Genomic DNA, 14893 nt, shown 5'->3' with positions numbered 1-14893 from the left:
GCAGTAAAAAAAATCAAAAATAAAATAGGAGACAAATAATGACCCCCACAAGTCCTATTAAACCACCTTTGATCTTTTGTCTTCATAATTAATTTAATACATTTATGTATTTATCACTACTTTATAGTCTATTGTGGCCTACTGTTACCATTGACAGCTGTTGATATGTGAAATTTCCCCTCTATACATTTAAAAGTTATGCATACAATGTACTTTGGTACAGAAGCATGAGTACAGTACATTTCCACACTGTTCTCCACTTTTATTTAATAGGCACACGTTTTAGAGAGATCCTTTTGATCATGATCATTTCGGAGGATGTAGTTTGTTCTGCTGTTGGGTTATAAAGAAAGGTATTACCTTCATTAATATATGTGGGTTAGGCAAAATAATAGTAACACCTCTCTGTACATCTGCAGATAAACCTTTTCCACGGCAGGTTTTGATCTGCCATTGTGGGAAAAACACAAGTGTATTAATAATGGATGCGTTTCCATTCTTGATTTATTAATTTTGGTTCTATTTCATGTTTTACTGGGACACTTAATGGAACTCAGCCAACATTACTACACTACTGTGGCAAGTCAAAATGTCTGCTGTGAAAAAAGTCAACAGACCTGCAGCTAAATCAACAGTTTAAACAAAAAACCTGAAGGTCATTGCGTTGATGAAGGCAGGATTAACAGCAGGTCTGTTACATCGGACTGCATTAGCTTCAGCTAAGTGCTTATTGGCTGTATTCTAAGATAGTCCTGCAGGAGGCCCAGCTGTGGCTCCTTCAACATTTCTGTGTAGCTTAACCACATTTTATTTGAGCTTTTTATGTTAAATTTAAATCTGCAAAGTAACCAATAAAGCTTTATTCACTGAGGTTTTGCCCAACTGGATTCATCATAAAAAGCCACAAAACACAATCCTGATTTAGCATGCAGTTGTCTATTCACACGCTGTTCAGAGCAGTTTTGTTTCTGGTGAATGTACATCAAAATTTCACTCCCCCCCACTCGCTCTGTTTTGGTCTCCACAAACTCCCGAAAGAAGCAGTGACTGCCAGTTGCACACATTTCCAGCTATTCTCTAACTTGTATCTGTCAGCCATTTGGGGCTGAGCGGGAAGCCTGCAGTGTTTTCAGAGATTTTTGGGGGGCTGAAAACATCTGCGTATTTATTTGCAGTAAATAGGACAGAGGAAAGCTTTATGAGTGAAAAAATAAGACCAGTAAAGTTGGCGGACATAAAACCCTCAGTAAATCTCTGGGAGGATACATGAGAGTTTGTCTGTGGTTTAACTGGTAAAAGTCAGTAAGAGGAGCTTGAGTTAAAAACATTTTTGTCAAACTTTTACACAAAATGTTTTTTCCATTCACATTAAACTTTAGTTTATCTGATACGAATCACTTTAATAACAGCCTGGAGGTGGGCACATTGCATTTTCTGGGTGTAACACTGGATTGACTCAACAGCCTTCACGTCACTTTTAAATTCAGCTTCAGTTCCTGTTGTGCTTGAAAGAAAAAGTAAAACAACTGGGATGTAAGCCCTTTAAAAGGGATGTAAGCCCAGACCACATATCACTCAAATGTACTCACATCCTCTGAGGATCACGACCCAAACCTTTAAACCAGACTTTGTTAAATGTGGGAAAACTCAAATGAAAGGCACCAAGTTGCACCCTGAAACCACTTTTTCCACAACGTGCTGAAATGAAAGACAATTCTCAGCTGTTTTTCCACCACGGACAGATAGCTGATCTCCACCAGACTCACATGCTCGCTCTGCCTTTGACCTGTCGTCATGGGATTTATTTCTTCCCATCCCTGTTGTTGCTCACTATGTTTTAATTTAAGCAGGCAGAAGAGCTGACTTCAGCAACCCCGTGCGAGGATATGTGACCTTACAGTCACAGACCACAGCAGGGTAAAAATATAACAGCGATTTGCTCGTCTGACTGTTATCAGTGTTTTACTACGGCTCATGTGAGTCTTTGCCCTGCTGGTGAACACTCATTGTGCCTTAACTTGCAGTGTCAGCAGATACACATTAACAAAAAGGAAGTTAGTCATTTCAGCTGTAACACCACATTCACTTGACATCTAAAGCCTAATTCATTTCTATTTTGATCCTAATGCATGGAAACAATTTTCATGATTCTCTTGCTGGATTATAAGACATAATTAAAAACTCATTAAAATTCTCATTAAAAACATTTTGACGCTGTTGGGTGCCTTTTCTTCTACTTATTTTAGATTCGATAAGAGTTAAAGAGAGAATTTTACACACAATAAAAAAAAGTGTAAAGAGTTGTGAGTATAATTGATCTATTTTGAAATGCTATGTTAGGTTAGAAACTGGGTGATGTTTAATGAAATTAATAGTGTGGGGAAATACACTCTTTCACTGTAGAGCGAGATGAGAATATCAATACTATAATACTCTCAACAACCTAGACACCAACATATTCTGTTCGTCCCCACCCTCTGATATGGTCCACGAAACAACACAACTATGTGACAAAGCTGTGGTAACGGTTCTGTTCAATTTAGGCACAAAAATAAGTTGGTTGAGTTCTGGGAAAGACTGTGATTTGGGTTCAAACTTAGAGGACCTTCATCGTCATGGTTACAGCACTAAACTTTTAGTTAAAGTCATGGTTGAAAGGGACAACGCTGACTTTCACTTTGAAATGGACCTGAACAGTGTGATGTTTTGTCGACCCATCCATCCACCCCAACCTCCTCCCTAAGCAGACTGCCAACAACCTTTAACTCAACACCTCACATCGTTTGATCCTGTGATCATTATTATGGCCACTAGAGGGCGATGTCACCTGAACATGTCAATTGGCATTTTTGCTAAAACGACTGACGCAGTCTCACATGACAGCTAGAGATGGCCGCACAATAAAATGAATATGGATCATAACAAGGTGCTTCCACAAATGATTTACTGGAGGAACGTTTCGTAAAGATACAACCATTTCCTCCCTGTACTTTTCTTTACCAACTGAGTATTCTACCTTGCTTCACCAGACTCTAGACTTCCTGTTTTGGCCTGCCTGTCTGCTTCACTCCTTTTTTAGCCTGTTTGGATTTTTATTTTGTTGTTTCAGAGTCTTCACTCGCTGCCCTCGTGTGTTCCCTGTCCCGGTGATTACCTGCCCGGCCTTGATGTGTTCCACCTGTGTCTCGTCAGCCTTCACCTTGTAGTGTCCAGTATTTAGTCTGTGTCTCTCCCTCTGTATCAGAGTTTGTCTCTAACCTGCCAGACCTCTTGTGTACCAACCACCTGTTGAGCAGACACTCTGTTTTATTGAACTTCCAGTCTGAGTCGTGGTCAGTTTCGCCACACCAGTGTTACAATATTCTCAGTAATACTTAGATTAAATTTAGATTTTTTTTTCTTTGTTTAATCTAAATATTTCTTACTGCTTTCCTATCTGATTAATCATCTTGCAACCTCAGTAAGGAGGATTCTAGTTCTCACACTCAAAATAATTTATAGCTTTTACATTTATCATATATTTAAATAATGTTAAATATATAATGTTAAAGATTTTCACACATTAACTCGTATCGGGAAATGCCACAACTTAAACTTAATAAAATATCGGTTGCTATAAACTCTTTCAGGCGGATTGCGGCATAAATTAAAGTTGTAAATTGATCTTGAAAAAGTTGTACATGCATGTATTTTGACATTTAAATTCTCCCCTTTGAAAGTCTTTGTGCTGCAATGTGAAGGCGAGTCTGCACAACTTGACAGACTGGAGTCCGTCGCTGATATACATACCAGCTGGTCTTGGGAGCGTGATGCAATTTGTCGGAACCAGTGAGTGAATGAAAGAAAGCACTGTCATCCAGAATAACTGTGTTAGCTGACGCATTCTGGAGGTCTTCACACTGACGGACCGAAAGCTGTTTACTGCTGCAACCTGCAGGTCACTGTAGGTCATCCACAACTCATCCACATCTGAAAATAGCAAAATAGTTATCCAAAATGAAATAAATATGCAGTAACACTATGAAACAGTACTTCATTTGAACTGTTTACAGATTTGTTTACACCGTTTTAAGCGTTTGTTTGAAAGAAAAGCAACACAGAAGTAACACATGTCCACAGGTTTTATGACTTAATGATATTTTATTGCTCCAGTCGGTTCTCTTTGTGCTGTGATTTCGCTGATGGTATTAGTTGAAGCTTAGTGATATTTCATGTACTCATTACCGTGCACGGACTTCCTGTCTGTGTCGCAGAACCTTTTCAGAAAGTTCATTTTGGAAAGTGTTCGACTTGAATTGATGCTCCTGAGAAACTCAATCAAGACATGAAGCACAAAATCTGTGAAATGCTGAGATCGCCTCTCCCTTTCCCACTAGCTTTTAACATGGATTATCTTTTATCTTTTGCATTTCTTGATCTGTTTTCCTAATAAAGATAAACTACACTGCATGGAACAGTGAATAAAATCTTTATTTCATGCTTTTCAACATTTTCTTGGCGAACATTAAATGAACTTCAGAGTACAAACTGTGGTAACACAAACATAAAGTGACTCTGAAACAGAAGCCAGACTTGAAACTTTTACGAGAACAAAATCTTTGACACATTAAAATAGATTAAAACTGTGACACTGTGGTTTTTCAACTCTAAATACACCTGGCAACTGCAGATTGAATGATGTCATCCAGACTGTCCACCTGAAAGAAAAAAAAAGCCCAGAGGTGGTTTGATCTCATTCAGTGTCCTACATGTTTCACACGGCTCTTCATTCATCTCTAAATCTAACTACAAATCTAATACCGAACTCACTGTAACAAGACTGGCTTAATAATAAGGCCGGCAATTTTCCAAACATTCTCAATACTAGTACTGATACCTTGACTTCAATACTGATTCCTGATCAATACTTTATTCTCAACCAATTTTCTGAAATCCATTCTAAGAAAAAGACAATGACATTACACATTATGGTTACAATCTTTAGCTGTCAGCAGTTTAGAGGGGGAGAGTGTTGGATGACATTTGTTGAGCCTGAGTTAACAGCGCAAGTGAATCTCCTTCTCATTGTGTGTGTGTGTGTGTGTGTGTGTGTGTGTGTGTGTGTGTGTGTGTGTGTGTGTGTGTGTGTGTGTGTGTGTATTCATGGCCGGGTGGGGACGGGGGAAAAGGGGAGGGGACAATAGTCAATAAATAATCTCATAGTTTGGAGCAAATTTTGAAGAGTATTTTTCCTTGAAAGTCCCGTCCCGTTCTACATGTAGAATAGTTTTACCTTATTGCCTTCTCCCACATTGAGGTTGTTGAGCTTGTAGACGGACACTTGGCCGCTAGTGTCTCCTACCAAGATGCAGTCTGTCCCTTTGGCAAACAGCAGGCACGTCAGCTTCACAAAAGGCATAGTGTGGTGGACGATGGTTGGGAGCACGCTGAAAGGAGAGGTGTATAGCTACTGGGTTATTTCTGGCTCGAAAAAAAAAACCAGTAAGTGATGGTGAACGAGACAGAGCTCGAACCAGATAGGGTGACTCACATGCTCGAATTCAGGTCCCAGATCTCCACCTGTTGTCTGTTAATGACTCCAAACACTGTGGGCCATTTAGGGGACCACGTGGCGGTGTACACGTCGCTCTTGATCGATGTGAAGCTCAACACAGGGTTAGAGCTGTCCTGCTTCCACAGCTGGACGGTCCAGTCGGAGGAGCAGCTCAGGAACACATCTGGACTAAATGGTGACCATTCAACGTGGTTCACGGGGCACTGAGGGAGAGCGAGATATGGTGTGGAGGCAGAATGATGCAGCAACTGATCTATCGCTCTCTTTTTACAATTCTTTTGAATTACAGTATAAGTGGTAGTAAAACAGCATCAAAGACAACAAGACAAGTGCGGAGCAGTTCTCGTATTTATCATGATCATCGCAGGTTTGGTCTAAAGCTGGAAGTTAAAGCGTCTTCCATGAGACTGAAGAGTCTGTAATGCGATAAGACATCGCTTGTTATCTTGCTGCTGCAGCTTCTAGTCTTTTCTGTCTTACATATGATGCTAAAAACTGCTGTACTCACATTTCCAATATGACAGAGTCAAAGGTTTTACCCGAACAGACTTACAAAGTGTTTTTGGTACGTTTCCAGAACACGCTGATTGTTGGAATAGTGGCACTTGTGGATGGAGCCCTCCCATGTGCCAACCAGATAGATACCTGAGTCCTGCAAAACAAGTGTTTCAAAGTCATTTTGAGAGCAACACAATCTGAAGAATTGTCATTTTGAATCCCGACTGTCTTGATGAAAGGAAAAACAAAATCTGATTTCCATGGACAGACATTTTTCAGCCCAAGGACTTGGCACACTTTCATTTTCTGGGGACAAACTTACTGTTGGATGGAAGTCCACACAAAGAACCGGAGTCACTTTTGACATGACATTCTTCTTCTTGTTCCATTCAGTCTTCTTCTTTTGTTCTTTAACCCTCTTTAGCTTCATCAGGTCTAAGAACACGTGATTTTAGAGAGCATACAGATATCATGATGATTATTATTTTTGTGTTAAAGCGCTACTGTGTACAGGTCAGCCTGTAAATAATTTACAGAGAGGTATTATGTGTTCCCAACTACCTTTAAAATTCCAAAGAGGTATGAAACAATTTCCATCTTTTTAAATTGTTGGATCAAAAGGGTGGAACGTTAAGAGTCGCCGGTCACGGTTCGGGTCATGTTTGTATTGTTTTGTTTGTTTGAAATAGGCTGTGAGCCATACGCCGAAAAAAACAAAAAAAATCAGATAGTTATTAGAAAAAAAACAAGCCTTACACCAATAAAACAGTGAAACATCCACCTGCATCGTTTCGGTCTGCTGTCTGGGAGCGTTACAGGTTTAGTGTTGCCTCTGACGATAATGGAAATAGTGGTGGATAAAACGGCAACTGTGTGTAAGCACTGTTCATCACGTGTCACCACGGTGTATTCCCGACAGTGAGAGGAGGAGGGAGTCGGGTAGGAAAGAGCAACTCCTACTTCCTGCAGCATTTAAACATCCTCTCCATGCTGGTTCACACAAGGCAACTCCAGATCTAAAGCACTGTGGGTGTTTATAGCAGAAGATAAGTGGCCACATGCTGTTGTGGAGGATGCAGGATCAACATATGATGAAGTACATGCTAAAGTAACCCCCCTCCCCAAGACACTTCAGATGCACAGTAATTATTGTACTTTAGGAACACACTAGATGAGGAATTGTTAAAGAATTGTCCAACACCGCCTTCACAGCTCTGACTGCAGACAGATGGACCTGCAGGGCTGCTGAAAGTTCACTGCATCACTTCAGAGTGGGAGAAAACAAGATCCATTTTGCAGACACACCTCTCTCAAGAAACACACACAAGCAAGCATCCCTGTGATGCACTTAATGTTGGTGCTCTTTGTGTGTTTAATGTGGCCATTTGTATTCCTTTAATTAAGAATTGACTATGAAATCAAATCGCCCCCACAACCATAAAATTTACCAAACTGAACCAAAAACTGGCCACAAAACCATTATATGAACCAAACTGTAAATTTTGTGAACCATTCCACCCCTATTGAATAAGTTATGATATAAAAATGATACATTAATTGGTATCAAGTGATTCAATTATCTTTAAGGTGAAGTAACTCAAAGGTTGATCTTCTTAACATGTTTTGCTCTGAAATGATCAAAGATGTTTTATCTAGCTTCACTCTTTAAGAGACTTTATCATTATGTTGTAATTACAGGGTTAAAACCAAAGGCTGCTGCAGACTACGTTACCCAAACAGTCAAGACTGTTGCTGAAGCTGGCGAAGAACCACTTGGTAACCCTGCCATCTGCTGACACAGAGATGAGCACTTCATCTCTGTCCTCCCAAACTGATCTCAGCTCTTGTTTAGTCCAGGTGATCTGCCACACCGGGCGCACGTGCTTTTTGGTACAATTACTACAAAACAAAAACAATGAGAAAGCAGAGTGTTGAAACTTTTTTCTGAAAATATGATGTGACAGCTTATTTCCAAGCTCCTCCGTCCACACACACACACACACACACACACACACACACACACACACACACACACACACACACACACACACACACACACACACACACACACACACGCGTGTGCGCGGTGTGTAGTGCTCACCTGTTGTTGGCGAGCAGCGCAGCGCTGCCTTGAAACTGGACGTTGTAGATGGCGATGGTGCCATCGCGCATCCCCACAGCCAGCTGGTCGGGCTTGTTGGCAGAGAAATCCAAGGACGTCACAATGTCATGACAGTGGAAGACGCGCTGCGGCAACTGAACAGAGGACACAGATTTAAACGGACTTACTTTGCATATCGCTTTACTCCCAGCACCGTCATAGTGACAGGAACAATGAAACTAAGTTAAACCTGCCCTTTAAATTCAAAATTTACTCAGAACACATAAGACAGGCAAAATCATTTTAGATGTGCCTTTTTAAAGTCCCTTTTCCACTCCCAGTCCAGTTCCACTCTCTGCTCCACTCGGCTCTACTCTCTTTGGAACCAGGTGCTTCTCCGGATTTCGTTTTCCGCTGCAGATGGTGGCACATCAATGCGGCTTCGTTACTGAAGCGACGCGGCATGAAACCGCCGTGACGTCGACTTCAAGGCGAAACACACACTCGCAGAATTTGTTTGTCAGCAACGGCACACCTCCTCAATTGACCACGGTGTGATTTAGAGGGCTGCCATTGATCGAGTAGTCCAGTGAATTTGATCAAATGCGGCACCTTTCAGTGTCGGCTCGGCTCCCTTGGAAGCAGAGCAAAAATACTGCCAAGTGCTATACAAAACTTTTTCCCAACTGAAAGTCACAAAAAAAGCATGTAAAGTTGAGCTGAGTCATTGCTGGCAGTGGAAAAGAGGATTAACACACAATTGTTGTTTTGCAAGTGAGTTGAGAGACGATAGGACAGAGGAAGATGATGGCTGCAACATAAGATGAAGCACACAATGTATTAACGTACCGTGACGTTGTTGAGGGACCAGTAGCAGATCAAACCAGAGTCGCAGTCACGGTAGCCTACTGCCAGGTAATCCTTACACAGCACAAACAGTGGTTAAAGCGTGAGTCTTGTCTCCTGTACAAGAAGCATTCATTCAACAAAGTAAATGTTTACCCACTCTAACTCTAAATGGTACAGCGCTACCACTTCTGCAATCCTTCACAAAGTCTCGATACGCTTGGAAAAGTAAAAGTAACATTATAAAAATATGTGTCAAATGTTGCTTGGGAAGAAGCTTCAGAACAAAAAACAACAACCGTAAAAATGAGAATAATGCTGGTGTGCAGAAACTCTTTTGCTCCCAAGCCGCAGCTGCCGTTTGAGTTTTTGGTTCATGGTTTTTGTCTCGTGTTACCGGGTTCTCCTTGTTCCAGGTCATGCAGGTAACGCTGTATCCTTTGGTGAGCTCGCAACTGAACACCCAGAGACATTCCAGATGTGGAGTTAAAGAGCTCTCCTTGTCCTCCTCGCTCGGTTCCTCAAAGTCAGGCTTCGCTGTGCTGTCAGGGTCTGACACAAGCGACATTATTACACAACGCAGCAATAAGAAATTTTACTGATCACATTTGTAGCTGTAGTTGAAAGAAGAAGAAAAAGAAGCAGGAGTTTAAATCCACAGGCTTTAAACTAAAGTGGACCACCGGAGAAAGCCGTGACGAAGTGAGTTTACCTTCCAGTACGGGCAGCTCCCTGTAAGCAGCCAGCTTGGGCTGGAACATGTTGGCCACAAGGCTCCTCTCTGTTACTAACAAGCTGTTCTTGAACGACTCCAACTGCAGGATTTCCTGCAAGTCTGGCTCCGCATTTAAGCTGATGCCCAACATCTCCATGTCTAACGAGCTGACGGTACTTCCTGGAGAAATGAACCGGGACAAAACGATACACGATAACTGTTTCAAAGTTGTTCTTCGCAAACAGCACAAATAGTTCAAATCTGTTTGACAACAGACGTTAATTCTCCAGTCGGCAGGACTTCAGATTCTGCAGGTGCTGTTACCTGTGAAGCTGCTCATGCTCTTCTCTTTTCTTTTTTGTTTCCCGGCGCTCATGGAAAGCTGTGCCTGTTCAGCTTTCTTTCTTTCAGTGGTTTCATCCTGCTGACAGAACGACTCGTACATGTCCCTCACAGAAGCCAATGTGTCTGTGGACATGAGACAATTTCAACCGTTCACTTTTAAAAACTGCAAACAACAACAACAAAAAAGCATCACACTTTAGCTAATATTTAGATAGTGTACCAAAAGTGATGGATTGTGAGAAATAGTTTTAGACCTCGGTTACTTTAGCTCTCATCTTGGTCATTATGATGGTGAGCCATACATGCTGTATTTTCTTCTTTTTTTTTCCAGAACAGTCTGGGCTATTCAGATCTCCCATCATTTCATATAATAATACTTGAAAATGTCTTATATTAGTCTTTAAATGTCATGGTTTTGGTCTTATTTTCCTTTATTTTTGCATCACTCCCCACCCACCAGAGGTTCCCTGTGTGTTTTTTATACGTTCACGAGTTGGGATGTGTTGGCTGACATTAACTAAAATGGCAGAAGGCCATGAAAGTTCATTTGTTGTTGAACGTGGAGCTAATATATAGTAATTTTAGTCACGGAGAGTTTTTCTTCATAACTATAATAATCGCCTACGTCTGACCTCATTTTTTTCCTCTCTGTGCCTTTGCATTTCCTGAATTAGGTTGCCTGCCTGTTATTTTGTTAAACTGTTAGCCTCTGTGGCTTTTACACACCGTCCATGTTGCTGTTGCCCAGCAACAATGTGCTTACAACTTAACCACTTGAACGCCAAGCATACGGTGCACAAAACATGTGTTGTGTCGTATCTACGAGCTCACGAGTTTCCCTGGGCTGCATTCTTGCCATCTTCCACCCACTTCACCTCTTCCTGGGTCCTGACCACCTCCACCTGCACTCACTCAGTAACCAGCTACTCAGTTTATATTTTCTCAGTGTGTCCACACTCTTTCCCGGCTTGTAATTTAAACTCTGTTAAGTAATCGGTTCAAGTCTTATTTCCTGGAATCTATACTTTGTTTTTTTGACTCTGCTTTTCGCTGCGTTTGTTTTCCGCTGCCTCCACCTCGTATTCCTACTAATGTTCAGGTGTTAAGTTCTTGCATTTGCCTCATCCCCATGTGTTTGTGTGAATTGGTGTACTTACACTACTTGACAATGCTTTATCGCACACAGAAACAACTAGTATCATCAGAAAGGGTCAGTTCTGCTGTTCGTTGTGATATACGGTACAATGTGAAGCGATCAGGACTTTAATCAACCAAGAAACAGGAGCGTGAAAATAGGAGGACTTTTACTTAAGATATCTTAATAATGCAAATATTTCAACAAATAAGCGACCAACATCATTACCAAGCTGATAGCTGTGCAATGAGGAGTAGTTCAAAACATGAGCAGGTGTGGAGATAGACACAGACCTCTACGCAGATATAACTGAGTAATCGGATGTCATTTCAGAATAATGTTTCTCCTGCATGCACTGGCTGTCTGTTGGGGTTAAGTTTGAGGGGCAACAACATAACTTCGACTGAACTGATCACCATTGATTATCATGTTTGTGAAGTTTGGACTGACTCTTCACGGAAACATTATCATGTGACACCAGCTGTGGAAAATGAAGCCTTACCTTTATCAATCATGATTAATTTGTCACTCTGGATCTGTTTGGTCTTTGGTACTCCATTGAACGTCTGCATCGATCTCTCTACATACTTTTCATTGCCCATCCGGTTCTTGCAAAGATCAACATAGTGGAGGTTTCTCTCTCTGCAAGAAGGTGAAACATCTCAACAGCCTCTTACGACAACCGTTAACCTGTCAGCAGAGCCACTCACTCACCTAGTTGCTTCTGCATCCTCGGCATCCTCTGCTATGAGGGTGCAGGGCATGTCCAGCAGTAAAATGGCATCCGTCTCAAGCAAGATGCATCCGGCCTCATCCAGCGTCCGGTCTGTCACACGTTGTTTCACGTCATGTGTTTTCTTCGGCATGTCTGGCAGTTAACAAAACGCAAAAAAGAAAGGTACAAGATATGCACATGTAAAATACCACGCAAGAATGGAATGAAAATCTATAATGTAGATGATTTATCATACTCTTTCATATGAAAAATAATGATCAGTAGAAGGGTGTACCACGAAGCAAGTTCAACACACCCAGGCGTTCTTTGTCTGAGCTGGATCAACAAAGCGGAAACTCACGGAGATAATCGCTACTACGACGGTGGTCTTCAACTTTTAGTTTCTGAGTGCGTTTACATAAAAGGGGGAGGTGTTCATAGCCTCTGACCAATCACAAGCATGGACAAGTGTAGTGGCGGCAAAGCGACTTATTTTACAAACAAGGAGCACATTATCATTTTCTCAAAATATGAGGAAGTTAAACTCCGGAGGTGTCAAACGGACTGAGGAGCAAATCATAATGAATATAAAAGCATAATTCAAAGCGGTTACATCATATCTTATGAGTATAAGAAGTGCAATGCTTTAGTGCTTCAGTCAGTTGCCGCGGTGATCTAGCCAGGTTAAAAGAGAGCCACCTTCGTGACATTGAGAATCCTGGCTTTAGTCTCAACATACCTCGCCAACACACTAATCTCGCTTCGTAGTACATCCTTCAGGAGGCGAAGGTTTTAATGATAAACATAATGCGAATGTGAATTTGAAAAATGAATAATAACTACATAGAGCTGAAAGGTTTATGTCCCTCTCAGCAAAACTATCCTCGGTCTTCTTGTTCCATGTGTCTTTGATGTACAGGCTGGATGGACGGGGGCTATCGATAAACAAGCTGCAAAAACACACACACACACACACACACATCATATATTTATTATTTCCCTTGCCATCATCCCTATCCCAATCACAAAGTTGTGACGCTACAAACAGGTCGCACGTCTTACACTCATCCCTTCGTAAATCAGTTCCAGACCTGCTGTTTGATCAAATCAGCCAGTGTGTGAGAATGATACCTGGAAGAGTGCAAACTAAAGCTTGAAGTGGATGACAGGTTGTCCGATAGTGTGCTGGAGAACATGTCAACCAAAAAATATCTGTCTGGTATGGCCTGGATTTCTGGTGGCTCCACGGGATGCAGCGGCAACGGAGTGACATCCAGGCCATTGTCATCCCACAGCTGCAACGACGGGAACCACAGTAACATCATCAGTCACATATTCATAATAATAATAATAATAATATTAATACATTTTATTTTTATAGCACCTTTCATACAGCAAGACATGCAGTGTTTGACATAAAAACAAGATATAAAGAACATTTAAAAATATAGAAAAGAAATTAGATGCATGAGAACAGATGAAGAAAACATGAGGAATACATGAGGAACACATGAAGAACACGAGGAACACATGAGGAACACATGAGGAACACACGAGGAACACACGAGGAACACACGAGGAACACATGAGGAACACACGAGGAACACACGAGGAACACACGAGGAACACATGAGGAACACGAGGAACACATGAGGAACACGAGGAATACATGAGGAACATATGAGGAACACATGAGGAACACGAGGAACACATGAGGAACACATGAGGAACACGAGGAACACATGAGGAACACACGAGGAACACATGAAGAACACATGAGGAACACATGAGGAACACATGAAGAACACATGAGGAACACATGAGGAACACATGAAGAACATATGAGGAACACATGAGGAACACATGAAGAACACATGAAGAACACATGAAGAACACATGAGGAACACATGAAGAACACATGAAGAACACATGAGGAACACATGAGGAACACATGAAGAACACATGAGGAACACATAAGGAACACATGAAGAACACATGAGGAACACATGAAGAACACATGAGGAACACATGAAGAACACATGAGGAACACATGAGGAACACATGAGGAACACATGAGGAACACATGAAGAACACATGAGGAACACATGAAGAACACATGAGGAACACATGAAGAACACATGAAGAACACATGAAGAACACATGAAGAACACATGACACATGAAGAACACATGAACACATGAAGAACACATGAGGAACACATGAGGAACACATGAGGAACACATGAAGAACACATGAGGAACACATGAGGAACACATGAGGAACACATGAGGAACACATGAGGAACATATGAGGAACACATGAAGAACACATGAGGAACACATGAGGAACACATGAAGAACACATGAGGAACACATGAAGAACACGAGGAACACATGAAGAACACATGAAGAACACATGAAGAACACATGAGGAACACATGAAGAACATATGAGGAACACATGAAGAACACATGAAGAACACATGAAGAACACATGAGGAACACATGAAGAACACATGAGGAACACATGAGGAACACATGAGGAACACATGAGGAACACATGAAGAACACATGAGGAACACATGAAGAACATATGAGGAACACATGAAGAACACATGAGGAACACATGAAGAACATATGAGGAACACATGAAGAACACAGCTCCAACGCTCACTCCACCACTGGAACTCTGAACACCAGGTACGAGCCACCGACTCAGAGCGAAGTGTGCGAAGACACTAAGTATGTGGAAACTGGTAATTACACCAACAGCAATGAGGCTAATCGAAGCAAGAGAAACAGCCCCGAAACCACTGCTAGATGGAGATCCAGAAGAGACAAAGGAACAAAGGAACCGGGCGCTATTCTGACAGGGGACGCCAAAACCAAGCATGTTAAAATGGCAAACACCGGAAATCTGTGCTTGGACAACACAACTGTTAAAGAGTGAATGGACCTACTACCAGTTATCCTCTCGACTCGTCCA

General features: G+C 41.6%; 1 protein-coding gene across 1 annotated transcript; it reads right to left on the bottom strand.

Moving 5' to 3' along the window:
* Positions 1-4449: 4449 nt before the first annotated feature.
* Positions 4450-13231, bottom strand: LOC138619192 (dynein axonemal intermediate chain 4-like). Its single transcript, XM_069695488.1, has 15 exons — positions 13041-13231; positions 12205-12245; positions 11909-12062; positions 11697-11836; positions 10039-10182; positions 9712-9894; positions 9397-9551; positions 9003-9074; positions 8154-8308; positions 7785-7951; positions 6375-6487; positions 6108-6206; positions 5531-5757; positions 5273-5426; positions 4450-4697 (listed from the first exon to the last, which is right to left on the bottom strand). The coding sequence occupies exons 1-15, from the start codon at positions 13229-13231 to the stop codon at positions 4647-4649; spliced, it is 2046 nt and encodes a 681-aa protein (XP_069551589.1). The 3' UTR covers positions 4450-4646.
* Positions 13232-14893: the final 1662 nt, after the last annotated feature.

This window comes from Brachyistius frenatus, unplaced genomic scaffold, assembly GCF_029030835.1.
Source record: "Brachyistius frenatus isolate BFR_SWC_R1_liver_20210118 unplaced genomic scaffold, ASM2903083v1 Contig_19, whole genome shotgun sequence".
Lineage (NCBI taxonomy): Eukaryota > Metazoa > Chordata > Actinopteri > Embiotocidae > Brachyistius > Brachyistius frenatus.
This window is presented reverse-complemented; position numbering and strand designations above follow the sequence as displayed.

Excerpts from the sequence above, each read along its gene's own strand:
- LOC138619192 (XM_069695488.1), bottom strand. The coding sequence starts at position 13,231 with ATGTTACTGTGGTTCCCGTCGTTGCAGCTGTGGGATGACAATGGCCTG. Across the intron at positions 5,758-6,107 it reads AAACGTACCAAAAACACTTT|TGCCCCGTGAACCACGTTGA; the intron begins GTAAGTCTGTTC and ends GCTCTCCCTCAG. Across the intron at positions 4,698-5,272 it reads ATGTGGGAGAAGGCAATAAG|GTGGACAGTCTGGATGACAT; the intron begins GTAAAACTATTC and ends TTTTTCTTTCAG.